Source organism: Oryza brachyantha, chromosome 4, assembly GCF_000231095.2.
Source record: "Oryza brachyantha chromosome 4, ObraRS2, whole genome shotgun sequence".
Lineage (NCBI taxonomy): Eukaryota > Viridiplantae > Streptophyta > Magnoliopsida > Poales > Poaceae > Oryza > Oryza brachyantha.
Window position 1 is genome coordinate 3,864,829 of NC_023166.2, and position 13,484 is coordinate 3,878,312.

General features: G+C 35.9%; 1 protein-coding gene across 1 annotated transcript; it reads right to left on the reverse strand.

Annotated features, from left to right (window-relative positions):
- Positions 1-7,811: 7,811 nt before the first annotated feature.
- On the reverse strand, positions 7,812-10,489 carry LOC102703203 (probable L-ascorbate peroxidase 3, peroxisomal). Its single transcript, XM_006652057.2, has 9 exons — positions 10,335-10,489; positions 10,137-10,261; positions 9,926-9,975; positions 9,780-9,845; positions 9,641-9,689; positions 9,127-9,209; positions 8,954-9,033; positions 8,773-8,875; positions 7,812-8,172 (listed from the first exon to the last, which is right to left on the reverse strand). Exons 1-9 carry the CDS (start codon positions 10,451-10,453, stop codon positions 7,972-7,974), a joined length of 876 nt encoding a protein of 291 aa, XP_006652120.1. The 5' UTR covers positions 10,454-10,489; the 3' UTR covers positions 7,812-7,971.
- Positions 10,490-13,484: the final 2,995 nt, after the last annotated feature.

Genomic DNA, 13,484 nt, shown 5'->3' on the forward strand with positions numbered 1-13,484 from the left:
TAATACCGGAATTGAGAAAAAAAAGGTTTGGATCATGTATACAAAAATATTATTCAAGTATTAAACATGTGTGGTTTAATTAGTGCTTTGTTGCCCCATATTTACTCCTTCAATAAAATTGTCATGAAAAGGAATAAATCTAATAACTGAGTCCACATATCTACTCTCTCCCCATGTGAAATCATGCATGTATGAATGGGTGCCTAGGAATAAATCCACTGTCCTATGTGTTATGTAGTCAAAAACTCAAATCTCTCTTTTTGAGCGCATGGATGCAGAGATGGATGACCAAGAATAAGTACAATATATCCCCTCCCAATATCTCGACATTGTCCTCTTACCTATAAATAACGGGCAACAGGTTATAATCTTCCAAGAATAGGAGCGACATCATCCTACTATAGACCACCACCAAAACTAATTCTCGTTTTCCTTCTGGTAAGGGGTTGTGATTGTCCCCTTTGTTTATGCTACAATAATCTTTACTTGACATTGTTGCCTCTACTAATATATTTAGATTTTGTTTTATAGAGACTAATGAAACCCGATGATTGACTATCTCTTTGAAGATGGCGACCATGGGGAATGGTGGCAAAAAGACCGTGGAGGAAGAGGGCAGAGCCGCCCAGATCACCACGAAGGTCAATGAACAGGTAAATGAAGCAACAGAGAGCATGAACTCCATAGATGATGCTTATGCTCCCACATAGCAAAGCACAGATAGGGAGCTCCATCAATACAATAACCAACATAGAGCTGCCATAATGATTTTTGAGTTCATGCATGACACATATCATGGTCTTGATAGTGACATGAAAAAAAATACAAGTGCAAGTTGGGAGAAATGTGATGACTTGTTAAATGTTGCTAGTGCAAATGGCCTACCAATAAATCTTAGTGATATGGGCATTTAATTATTTTTGGTCAATAGAGTAAACTTGAATATGTAAGTCATACCAAGATGACAACAACATATCTATTCATTTAATAAATAGTGGGGTGTACGGTCTCTGCAAGAACCAATAAAAGAATTATTTCATTTTTACATGTCATGAATATTATTCTTCTATTCTTTAAAACATGTATGTACTAGATTATTATTTTGATATATACAATTGTAATATAGCTTGAATAGTTCACCAAACAAAAATTCTGACTTAAATCTATTGTTTTCGAGCATTGATCTAATTAGACAATCCCAACAAGGATTGAGACATACAGTAACCTAATGACACTACCCCACGGGACGACGGTAGGTATGTTTATACTGGTTGTCCTAAACAATGCTTAAGCTTACGTTATTATATTGATGCAGATTTCATTGGGGTGATAGCTAATGTAGGGCAAAGTGACTTCAGTTCGACTTGGCCAACGGGAGTAAGAGACGTACCATTGTTAGATGTCTGGTACTAAAAGATGCTTGAACACTATTTATTTTGGGCATTTCAAAAATTTTATATTTAGACTAGCAATCCCATTGTACTTTGCAGGGAGAATATTAGTTTTATTCTAATGCTTGGTGATCAAGGCTATCACTGTCAACAAATGCTAATGTGAGCATAATTGGATAGGTCAATTAGAGTTGCAAGGTATTTAGAGGTTAAACATGAGATGAGTATATACACAATTATAGTCGCAAGTAAATTGTAATTATATTTTTATCTAATAAATGCCTTAACTATCATCTATATCAAATTTACATAAAGTCTTGTCAGTACAAGCAAACCATTAGCTTTCCATTGTAGCCAAATAGTGGGATGTATGCTCCTCTTGAAGGTACATGCACACATTTTATTTCGTATGCTTCAAGTAAATTAATCAATATAATATTTAATGAGTCACATTAATTACACGTACCTCGAGATGTTTGAGACAACCTACTAAAGAACATTCATATCTATGATTACTTGAAGAATGACATCAGATGTAGGATGATCCAAATAGAGAAGCACTACTTCATTTCATCTCCTAATAGGAATTGATTTGGCAGCTAACATGAAACGATGAAGGAATAAAATGTTTAAGCGTTATTTATTTTGGTAATTGGCATCATGTGTTACATTGTAATAAATTTAACCGAATAAATAACGCAAAAATATTTTATTCCTTCATTGTTTCATGTCAATTGCTAGATCAATTCCTATTAGGAGATGAAGTGAAGCAGTGCTTCTCTATTTGGATCATCCTACATTTGTTGCCATTCTTCAAATAATCATGGATACGAATGTTGTTTTGTAGGTTGTCTCGAATATCTAGATGCACATGTAATTAATGTAACTCATTAATTCTTAATATTGATTAACTTACTAGAAGTAGAAGAAATAAAATGTGGCATGTACCTTCAAGAGGAGCATACAACCCAGCATCTGGCCACAATGAAAAGCTAATGGTTGTATTGCTTGTACCAAGGAGACTTTCTATAAATCTCATATAGATGGCTGTTAAGGCATTTATTAGATAAAAATATAATTCATATTTATTTCTGACTATAATTGTGTATGTACTCATCTTATGCTTAATCTCTACAAACTTTGCAACTATAATTAACCTATCTAATTCTGCTCGCATTAGCATTTGTTCATAGTGATCACATTGATCACCACACATTAGAATAAATCTAATATTCCCCTTACAGAGTACAATGGGATTGTTAATTTAAATATAATTTTTTGAAATACCCAAAGTAAATAGAGTTCAAGCATCTTTTAGTACGAGACATCTAAAAATGCTACGCCCCTTACTCCCATTGGCCAAGCCAGAATAAAGTCCCTTTGCTCTACTTTAGGTGCCATCCTGATGAAATCTGCATCAATATAATCACATAAGGTTAAGCATTGAGTAATAATAAATTGTTTAGGACAACCAACATGAACATACCTACAATCGTACCATGGCGCAGTGCCATTAGGTTACCGTATGTCTCAGTCCTTGTTGAGATTGTCTAATTAGATCAGCGCTCGGAAACAAAGAGTCAAGTCAAAATTTTGTATGGTCAACTGCACATCCTATATTAGAATTGTATATATCAAAATTATAATCCAGTGTAGAGTACATGTTTGAAAGAACAGAATAAGAATATTTATGACATGTAGAAAATGAATTAATTCATTCATTTGTTCTCTTGTAGAGACTGTACAGCCCCACTATTTATTAATTGAATTGACATGTTGTTATCATCTTGATATAACTAATTACATATTCATGTTTTCTCTATTCACCAAAAATAACTAAATGCCCATATCGCTAAGATTTATTGGTAGGACATTTGCACTGACAACTTTTAGCAAGTCATCACAGTTGTCCCTACTTGCACTTGTATTTTGTTCCTGTCATTCTCAAGACCATGATATGTGTCACACATGAACTAAAAAATTATTCTGAAAACTCTAGGTTGGTTATCATATTGATGAACCTCCCTATCCGTGTTTTGATATGTGGGAGGATAAACGTGATCTATGAATTCAATACTCTCCGTTGCTTCGTTTACCTGGTCATTGACCTTTGTGGTGATCTAGGCGCCTTTGCCCTCTTCCTTCACTGTCTTTTTTGCCACCATTCCCCATGGTCACCATCTTCGAAGAGATAGTCAATCGTCGGGTTTGGTTAGTCTCCAGAAACAAAATCTACATATATTAGTAGAGGTGACAATGCCAACTAAATATGATATGATTGTAACATAACGAATGGGTAAAAATCACAACCCCTTACCAGTAGGCAAAGACGAATCAGTTCTGGAGTCAGTCTACAGTAGGAGGATTTCGCTCTTATTCTTTGAGGATTATAACATGTGCCCCATTATTTACAGGTGAGCAAACATCTTTATAGTGCAAAAAAGAATGAGGATCATGTCGAGTTAGTTGGGGAGGGGATATATTGTACTTAATCTTGACCATCCATCCCTGTATGGATGTGTTCACACAGAGAGATTTGAGTTTTTGAGTACATAACACATAGGACATAGTTGATTTAATCTCTGCCATCCATCCATACATGCATGATTTCACCGAGGGGAGAGTGAGATTAGATATGTGGACTTGGTTATTGGATTTATTCCTTTTCATGCGAATTTATTTGAAGAAGTAAATATGGGCTAACAATCCAGTAAATAAACTACACATGTTTAATACCTGAATGATATTTCTGTTTACATGATCCAATCTTATTTTTCTTTTGTAAATTCCATTATTAAATTATTTCAAAATTCTCCATTGGAAAACATATGCTACATTTTTTTAAAAAAAAATTGTATTAATTTGTCTGCTAAGTTTATTTGAATTTTTTCTATAAAGATCAATATGTGACTATATAGCATGTAGAACATAGTGGACTTATTCCATGTGACTCATATCTGCATGCATGATTTGTTGGGAGAGTAGAAACTAGACTTGGTTATTAGACTTATTCCAATTCATCAAGTGCTAAATATGATTTGACAATCCACTAATTAAACTAGAAATGTTTAATAATTAAATGAAAATTTTAATACATGATAATTAATATGTCGAGACATACCCATCGGTTTGCATTGGCTCCATAACCTTTTCTATGATAGGCCATATTGTAACATCGAGGTTCTACCTTTTTCTCTGCTAAGACCTTTGAGGTTTGATGCAAACTTTATTTGTTTGTCCAGTCCTCTTAGCTATCATGATTAACATCAAGCATAAAAGGATCAATAGTAGTAGTACTAGTATTAAACATTAACTGCAAATTAATAGTAACTTACTGTAGCATAGAGATCACGACGGTCCATTATTCCTAGTAAGTCCAGTACTTGTATCTCTGATGCATGCGTTGACAATGGCTAGGTACAAGTGAAATCTTTCTATGTTAATCAGGAAGAATAACCATATCAAATAGTTGCTTGTAAGTAATATTAACTAATATGGTATTGACATACATGTACAAGGGGATGTAAGTTTACCATATCGTTGTCTAATTAAGTGTCCACTCTTGTAACAATATACTGTCCAAGTAGTTTATTTGATTGATCTATGAGACAACATCACTTTTAATGATGCTGAAAATATTTGTGTTCTCCAGAAAGACCTTTGCACAATTTCTATTAATTATATGCTTCTCTTCCCTAATACAGTGGATATGAGCACTTATAACCTGTGTAAAAAGATAAACAATTATATCACATATGCCAATGTTGAAGTATGTATACTAAACATAGTTATACTTACATTGACATAAATATTTTCATGGGAAAGACATTCCATGTCATACCTTTATAGAAAAGCATCACTGGTGGTATCGTCGACCATTTGTTTTTCCAGTAATAGTTGACATAGTTGAACAAACAAAATGACACCATAATTTTTGAAGCGGATATAAGTACCTTGTGGCATTATTCAAACTATATGTGCCTTCTTTGGTTTATTGTGCTGTGACGTACAAATCCTTTGCCATCAAGTCACAGGTTTCTTTCCCAGTCTCGAAACGGTCCATCCGTGTTAATATATATACACAGCAGCACTGAGACATAAGTGTTCGTGCAAAAATGTTTTTAGTTTGATGCAAATTGAAATGAAAACGGATTACAAACATGTGATGTTCTTATGTAGGAAAAGTAAATTAACATATTAGTATAGATGAAGGCCGATTGCACATATACATATGACGTATTTATTCACGGCCGCACATGAACTCGAGGAGTAAATTAATCCAGATAGATGCAATTCAACGTTGTAAGTAAATGAGAAGGAGAGAAGCCGAAGGCTGATCGAGAAGTTACCTGGCTTCCTCCTTACCTGTTGCTGCCGGCCGGGCGCCATCTCATCTTAGCCTTCTTCCTGGCTGCGCCGCGCCGGTGGGGATGGGACGCCGGCCGGGAGGCCTAGCTGCCGCGCCGATGGTGGTGGATGCGATGAGTACGTGCCGCTAGGAGGGGAATAGAGGTGGCGTCGCGCGGAGAGGAGCGGATCGATCTGGGTGTTTTTCGTGGTTTCGGTTCGCAGCATGGTGAAAATTCGTTTGAGTCGGCGGCCTTTTCTCGGCAAAAACAAAAACCCCTTCGACGATTTCTACTCCCGTCCCGGGCCCAGCAAGCTTAGTCAAAACAGATTAATCGTCACAGCCAGGCCCCTAATCCCGGGTCCACCAAGCTTAGTCAAAACAGACTAATCGTAACAACCGCTCTTTCATTTAATCTCGCCGAGCCTTTTGCAGTTCGCTTACAAGGACACACATAAACAGTTTGATAATCTGATGAGAACGTGTGAAGCTCCCCAATCTAAAGCCAAATTAATCGAGTACGACCGAAATTCAATTATTAGTTAACCAGAAAAAAATGTCTGTAAGTAGTACCGGTCAAGTTAATTTTAATTGTATAATTAAAATACATTTTGAAAATAAATTACGCGTTGAGTCGAGAATAATAACATATAATTGATTTGGAATACGTGCGTTGCATCAGTAAGCTTAAGAATTATAAACTGTGCACGACACCCTAAACAAATTAAGTAAGATATGTGTTTTTCCGACCACGAAGAATGATAGAAACATTCTACGACCTGTTATGTCTGTGTCCTGCTCTGTTTGTTATTTTATTTGATGCAAATATTAAATTTTAAATGGTTCACATAGTGAATGCTACTACGAACCTTTTTATTTCCAATTTTTTACCTTTCTCTTTTTTTCTTTTCTCTTTTCTCCCGCTCACTGCGTGCGGGCCTTATATATCATGCAATTTTGGACAACTGAATTGAAATCTGAATCGGACATGAATTTTACATCCGAACATCTCTTTTTTCAAAAGAAAAGTAGAAACAGAATCCTAGCGTTATTGGGATTCCATTTTCATTGTATATATTCTTTCCCCTTCTCTGCCCGTATGGCTGCGTTCGAAACATGGAGTCACAAAAGCTAATTATCCGCACAGAAAACGATAAGCATAATTAGCACATGATTAATTAAGTATTACTTATTAAAAATCTGAAAAATAGAGTTATTTGATCTTTTAGAGCAATTTCTATATAGAAAATTTTTACACGAAATACATCATTTAGTAGTTTGAAAAGCGTGCTAACGGAAAACGAAGAGAAGTTTAGCCTAACCGGTTGAATCGAACGCTGCCTATGAGTAAAAAACTGTAAAAATTTTTACAAGAGAATATACTGGGAATCAAACTTGTAACCTCATGTTCATAGAAAAGCACATTATCCATTGGGACATGAAGGGACTTTGTATTGTGGCTGAGCGCAAGTCATATGGATTAGATCTTGGCGACAGTGGATATAATAGTAAACATATTATTTTACTTAAATATTTACAAATTTATATTTTTATGGAGTTATAACCGAACCCCTATAGGAGGGCATTTTTAAAAAGCACAGCAATGTTACATGAGGTGACATATGGTCATGGAAAACTCGAAAGGAATTCCTACTTTGTTTCAAACTTGAGAATGCACCAACAAAAAAGTCTATAAATTCCTAAGATATTTCAAAAATTTAAGAATGCAGGAATAAGAATTTAGTAATTTTAACAACTAAATTTTTTTTGAGATTGTACAAATAGAAGAGGAAGAGGATTGGCTTCCTCTTCGTCGTCTCCGATCGACACACAGGAGATCAACAAGAATATTGTGATAGCTTCAAACAACGTTGGATGTTCTATTTTCCATATTAAATGATCAGATAGGCTAAGGATATAATATTATCATATTATAAATCTACAGGGACATTTAATCAACAATAACTAATTTGCATTTCACAAAATTTCTGCTTTAGTCATATTTGTGTGCGCTGCTGCACACGGTATGAAACCATGTGTTCGATCCCTTCTAGTGTTCTTTATTCATTCTTTATACAGCTTTACAAATACATAATACCAGACTTAGTAGCACCGACACATACCAACAAATACATAAACAATAGGGTCCGATTGAGTACTTCCTTTTTCTACACAGCCCCTTAATGATTCGGACGAAATAACAATCAATTAAGTCGAAGCATGCAAATTAGATTAGCCAATCCTTTTGTTGGATTCACAAAGGTAAGCCCAGCCAACAACTGCAGCAGCAACTGCAACCCCAGCTGCAGTTTTTATAAGCAGGGTCCTTGGTTTCTGGCATGATTTGATGAATGCAGAGCGAGGAGGTGTGAACCCCAGCTCAGACAGCTTCCTGTGTGACTCTGCATAGTCCCTGAAAAATGCATCTTCGTCCTGCAAGAAAAACGAAAATTATTCTTGGCAGATCTAGAATTGTTTTACTCATATCCTTCCTTCGTTCCATATTATAATATTTTTTAGATTTATCTATATTCATCCATATATTAATGTATATGTTTTTTATATATGTGTAGATTTATTAGCGTAAAAAATAAATTTAGAGAAGACCAGACAGTCTTATAATGGAACGAAGGGAATACTATCTTTGATAGGTTTCTCATTTATTTTATTCTATTTAGGCAATACTACTACAATGGTCCACAAGTTTGTACTTTACATCTCTTTTGTAACAATTTTACGGTCCAACAAAAAGTACTCCGAGATACCAGTACCTCATAGTACCAAATCATTTCTGATCATTAGATCTAACAACGTACATCCTACTTAGTTAAATCCAATGGTAAAAAATAATTTGGTACCTCGAGGTACCGGGACTAGAGCAAATCTCCTTTTGTAATGGTAATAGCACAGAGGACAATGCATAAAGTACAGTTTCCAGTAAAATAATTTATTTATTATCATGTGTACTGGTAGGCTACATGAAACTTTAGTGTGAATTGAATAGAAAAGATTAAGGACATAAATGCGATGCACCTTTGCATATAGTTCGACATAGCGGCGGAATGTAGGATCTTCGACAAGAGCCTTATCAGTAGGCAATTTCAGGAGCCCTTCTGAATCCTCTTTCAGAAGCTCACTGCATTATAGCAAATGGAGATATGAACTGAGTGTGACATTACTAATTAATTGGTTAGAAGGTTATATTTCTGCTTACATGAAATAGGAGTTGTCAAATTTTAGAGGATCTTTTGTCCAAGCACCATCAAATCCTGATCTTTCCGGACGAGCTTTCCCCTGAAAATGAACAGATTCAGAACATGAACTTTTTAGCCGTAACAAAAGTGGTTGATATATCATATGCTCTAGAAGTAAGATGCTGTTGCATACTAGAGTATGGCCGCCTGAGAGTGCTACTATGTCCTTGTCAGATAACCCCATCCGGTAGAAGACTTCCCTCAGATGTGCAGCACCTTTTCACAAAATAAAACATACAAGAAACTAAATATCTTTCATATTTTTGAAGAAAACTATCCAAAAAAAAACAAAATCTTGAATTTTTAATATTACAGTATCATCTGAACTTAGTGCATACACCGTGTCGAGAATTTTTATTTATATGTAGCACAATAAACCCAGTAAAACTGTATTAATAGATAGTTCCATGGATGACGGTTTTGAATCAACCACCCCAACCACTCCATCTTTTCGCTTCTATTTGTACTTATAAACTAAAATTTTAATTTTTAATCTTAAATTTGGATTTGATTTTGAGGTTTTTCCACCAAAGTTTATTTTTGACCATTGACTTCTAAATTGCTATGAGTACATATATAAAAATTTATTTACAAATTATATTTCGTTTTTGAATTTCCCATAAGAAACCCCAGCAATCACCCCTAACCTTTTTTAGCATCTGGCAAACGACCTTCCTCCGGTGAATCTGAAGAATCCTGGCACACAAATGAGAAGGAAAAGGACAAATCAATGTGGTTGCATGAGATACAGTTTTGAAATAAATCAATGTTCATTCCAGAACTAACCTTCCTGCCAGGTGTAAAATCTATAGTTGGACCACCTGTGACTTCAACAGCAACAACTCCAGCAAGCTGACCAGAGTGATGAAATCAGACACAGAATACTTTTTCTGTGGTCTCAATTTGGGAGATATATGTCTGAAGAGAGTTACCTGGTACAGGTCTGCATAAGTAATCTTGGGATGCTTCTGTTTAATCGGCTCTGCACCACCATAGTAAGAACCCAAGAAAATTCAGAACAAGCAACTCACATCAAACTTGTTAAGATCGAGAAAACTTAACAGCAACAAGAAACAAGTCCATATTCCGGAAACATAACGAAGAAGAATCTGACAGAAACTTGCGCATGTACAGAGTACAGACCGAGGAGGTCAATAGCAATCTTGATGCCTGCATTGGCGGCGTGGCTGTACTCCTGCGGGAACCTGATGGAGCCGTTCGGCCCTCCCGTCTTCGTCGCCTTGTCGTACGTGCCGGCGTCATGCCACCTGCACCACAACAACAGCAGCTGCGAGCTAAGCTGCAGAGCAGAGCAGAAGAAGAAGAAGAGGAAGAACGTACGCCAGGCGGAGCATGATGGGAGCGCAGCTCTTGCTGGCGATGAGGGCGCGGAGGTCGCGGCGGGCCCTGTCGACCTCCGCCATGTACTCGGCGTCCACCACCGGCGCCGCCGACGACATCGCCGCCGCTGTTGATGTCTGAGAAGGGAACAGAGGCGACAGCTCTGGTTTGGTGCAGCAGCACGGCTTTGTAGGAAGAGCGGGGAGGAGGAAAGGGCGGGAAAAAGGAATCGAATGGAGTGGAGGTGTGGAGAAGGCAAGGGATGTCTTCAGAGGAAGGCAACGTGCTCAAGAATTCGCCGGAGCTTTCTCTGAATTTTTGGCTGAGGTACAACTCATCGCTAGGCCCACACACAGGAAATCATTGAATTTTTTATTTCAACTTCGTACTCCTATTTTAATACATAAAGCTATTGATTCGTTTGGCTCGTGATCATAACTTTTATTTTAAAAAAATACTTAATTATTATTTGTTGTTTTTGTTGAATTTATTACTAAATTTACTTAAATTACAACTTGCACTTTCATGTATTTGCATAATTTTTTTTAATAAGATGAATGGTGAAACGAGTAACAAAAATTTAATGGAATCATCTATTAAAATACATATGGACTTAGACTACAAGTGATATATGAATTGTTTTAACACTTCCCAACAGCTGAGATAGAATTTTGGCATGAGACATGACCATTTGAAAACATACCTGACATTATGTACATCAAATACTCACTGGCCATGAGAAACCTCTTGGGTCAATAGCTACGTCCGTTTGAACTTGCACTTGATGGCAAGGATCTATGTATTTTCGGGACATTTAAGTATATTTTGCAGCTCGAGTGATAACAACTCCTCCACCCCGGCAAAAACATCTATGTCTTAGGTCTCAACCCATCGTCTATTTATACAAAAACTCGTCATCAAATAGGAGCAGAACTCCTAGTTCTAATAGGACCCAGACCCTCAATTTCCTAAACAAAATTAATTTACCAAATTAAATTATCTCCTTCAAAATTATGGCATCCAAACTAATGATAAGGAAACAAACTCTCTCGGCATGCGTGATCCCCAACTACAACGACCTGTGCTACAGTACCTCCAAGTAGTATAGGGGCAACTCAACTCTATTTTTCTTTCTTAACTTTCCATTTCTTTACATTCCTTAGGTGCTCACACGTGTTATTTGGGAACATCATTACGACAACCTCCAAACACGATATCTATTCACCGTATGCTACCTTATGTTTAACATCGTCACTCGATATTTTTAACTGTTATGGACCTTAACTTCTCTCTAAGCCTAAGCCTAGTCCCGATGCTTGCGTTGACCAATATTGACTGTCTAGTATCTTGACTATAGTCTAACCTTATCACATGGTTCATATCCTTAACCTACTCTTGGTTCTCACCATTGACTAAGATTGACCTCCAAGTCATCTGCACATACATTGATAAGCCAACTATTTTCGGACATAGATATCGTAATCTGACATACATTAATTACACCGACACACCAAAATCATAAATGTTTCCAAACCAATTTATTTTTTTAGATAATGGAATAACATTCCAATCTTTGCTCAACGAGTTACGACCAATTTACAAGGAGTCTGCGTATGAACAAATTCCAAATACAGTGGTGTAATGTAAAGAAAATACAAACTAAAAGACACTGACACAGGTTAAAAGAACCCCTTAGTTACTAAATTCTATTCAAGAATCTCTATCCGGAGTTGGCAAAAAGTGCATAAACGTTGACTCAAGTTGACGACATACATCATTATTAGCTTGATATCATCATCATGCCTTTGTAGTTAGGCTCAATCTCATGTTGCCTTGAAAAGTACCTGCAAATAAGATTTTTATGGTGTTTTATCAAAAATCATATCAATTTTACTAAGCCAAAGAGCCCAATATATGGCGGAAGCCCTTACAAGAATAATTTTCTTAAATAAAATATTTACAGTTGCTTATCACGAAATATTAATCACGATAGTTGTCTTACACTTGTCTTGTCCAATATGATCCCCTCCTGACCTCCGATTGGTATATTTGTCTCCCCCTCCATTAAAGTATTTCTTTTTGGTCTTCTAAATACTTGCTTCTCGCCACTACAAGGAGAATGGTTTATCACCATGAAAAAAATTGTGGCAATAGATGCATATTACCGACATTTCAAAATCGTTGTTCGTCGTGGTAATAAATATAGTAGTAATAGGTTATTGCCACAGTTTTTATTTAGTGCCAGAAAATTTTAAATTTGCCATAACATGGATGTGGCAAAAAGAACATATTGCAACTATTACTCTCATTGCAATAAATAATTTTTGCCACCACTACATCTATGGTATTAGTTTACCTTGCCACAAAAAAAGTTCGTTGCAATAAGAAATGAATGTTATTGCCACAAAAGTATTGACCGTGGCAACATTCATATGGGTTATTTCCATCAAAGCTTTTTCATGGCAATAAAATGAATTTCTAGTAATTCTTATAGAAAAAGTCCTTAAATATCTAATTAGATGGATCAGTTCGATTACCAGCAATACTTGTAAATTGCCAAAGCCAATTATTGCCACGATATTTTTAATGTCATATATTACAACCAACTAGTAATCGTGCACGTGCAAGGCATATTGCCACACTGTATATCATGATAAACATATAAATACAATCAAATTTATTATATTTTTCCATGATACATATATCGCATAGATATAAATGTGAAGTTTAATATACCACATAACTATCTCTTTACATTAACATTGAAAATGGAGAACAATCAATGATATTAAATATAAAGAAAATGAAAGCAGCTAAAGAGCTAGTACAGGACTACAGGAAGGTGAAAAGTTCTAACAAATTCTAGTACATTCACGATAGCAAACCCATCTTGCTCACAACTACGTATGTTATCGATGCTCCGGATGAGCATGAGGTTGGTGTTTATCATCTCCAGTGCAAATTTGATGTTCTCTATTATTGTAACACAGGTGAAGGTTAGAATAACAAAATAGCTACAAAGAACAGACTAAATTTAAGATGGGTGTAAAGCTGGTACCTTTGTTTTGTAGCTTTCAGATCTCATGATCTCCAATATTGCAACTCCACAACTGCAAATCAGTAAGTTATCTCATGATCTTACTGAATTAT

Excerpts from the sequence above, each read along its gene's own strand:
- LOC102703203 (XM_006652057.2), bottom strand. The coding sequence starts at position 10,453 with ATGTCGTCGGCGGCGCCGGTGGTGGACGCCGAGTACATGGCGGAGGTC. Across the intron at positions 9,976-10,136 it reads GATTGCTATTGACCTCCTCG|AGCCGATTAAACAGAAGCAT; the intron begins GTCTGTACTCTG and ends ATGGTGGTGCAG. Across the intron at positions 9,034-9,126 it reads TCTCAGGCGGCCATACTCTA|GGGAAAGCTCGTCCGGAAAG; the intron begins GTATGCAACAGC and ends GTTCATTTTCAG.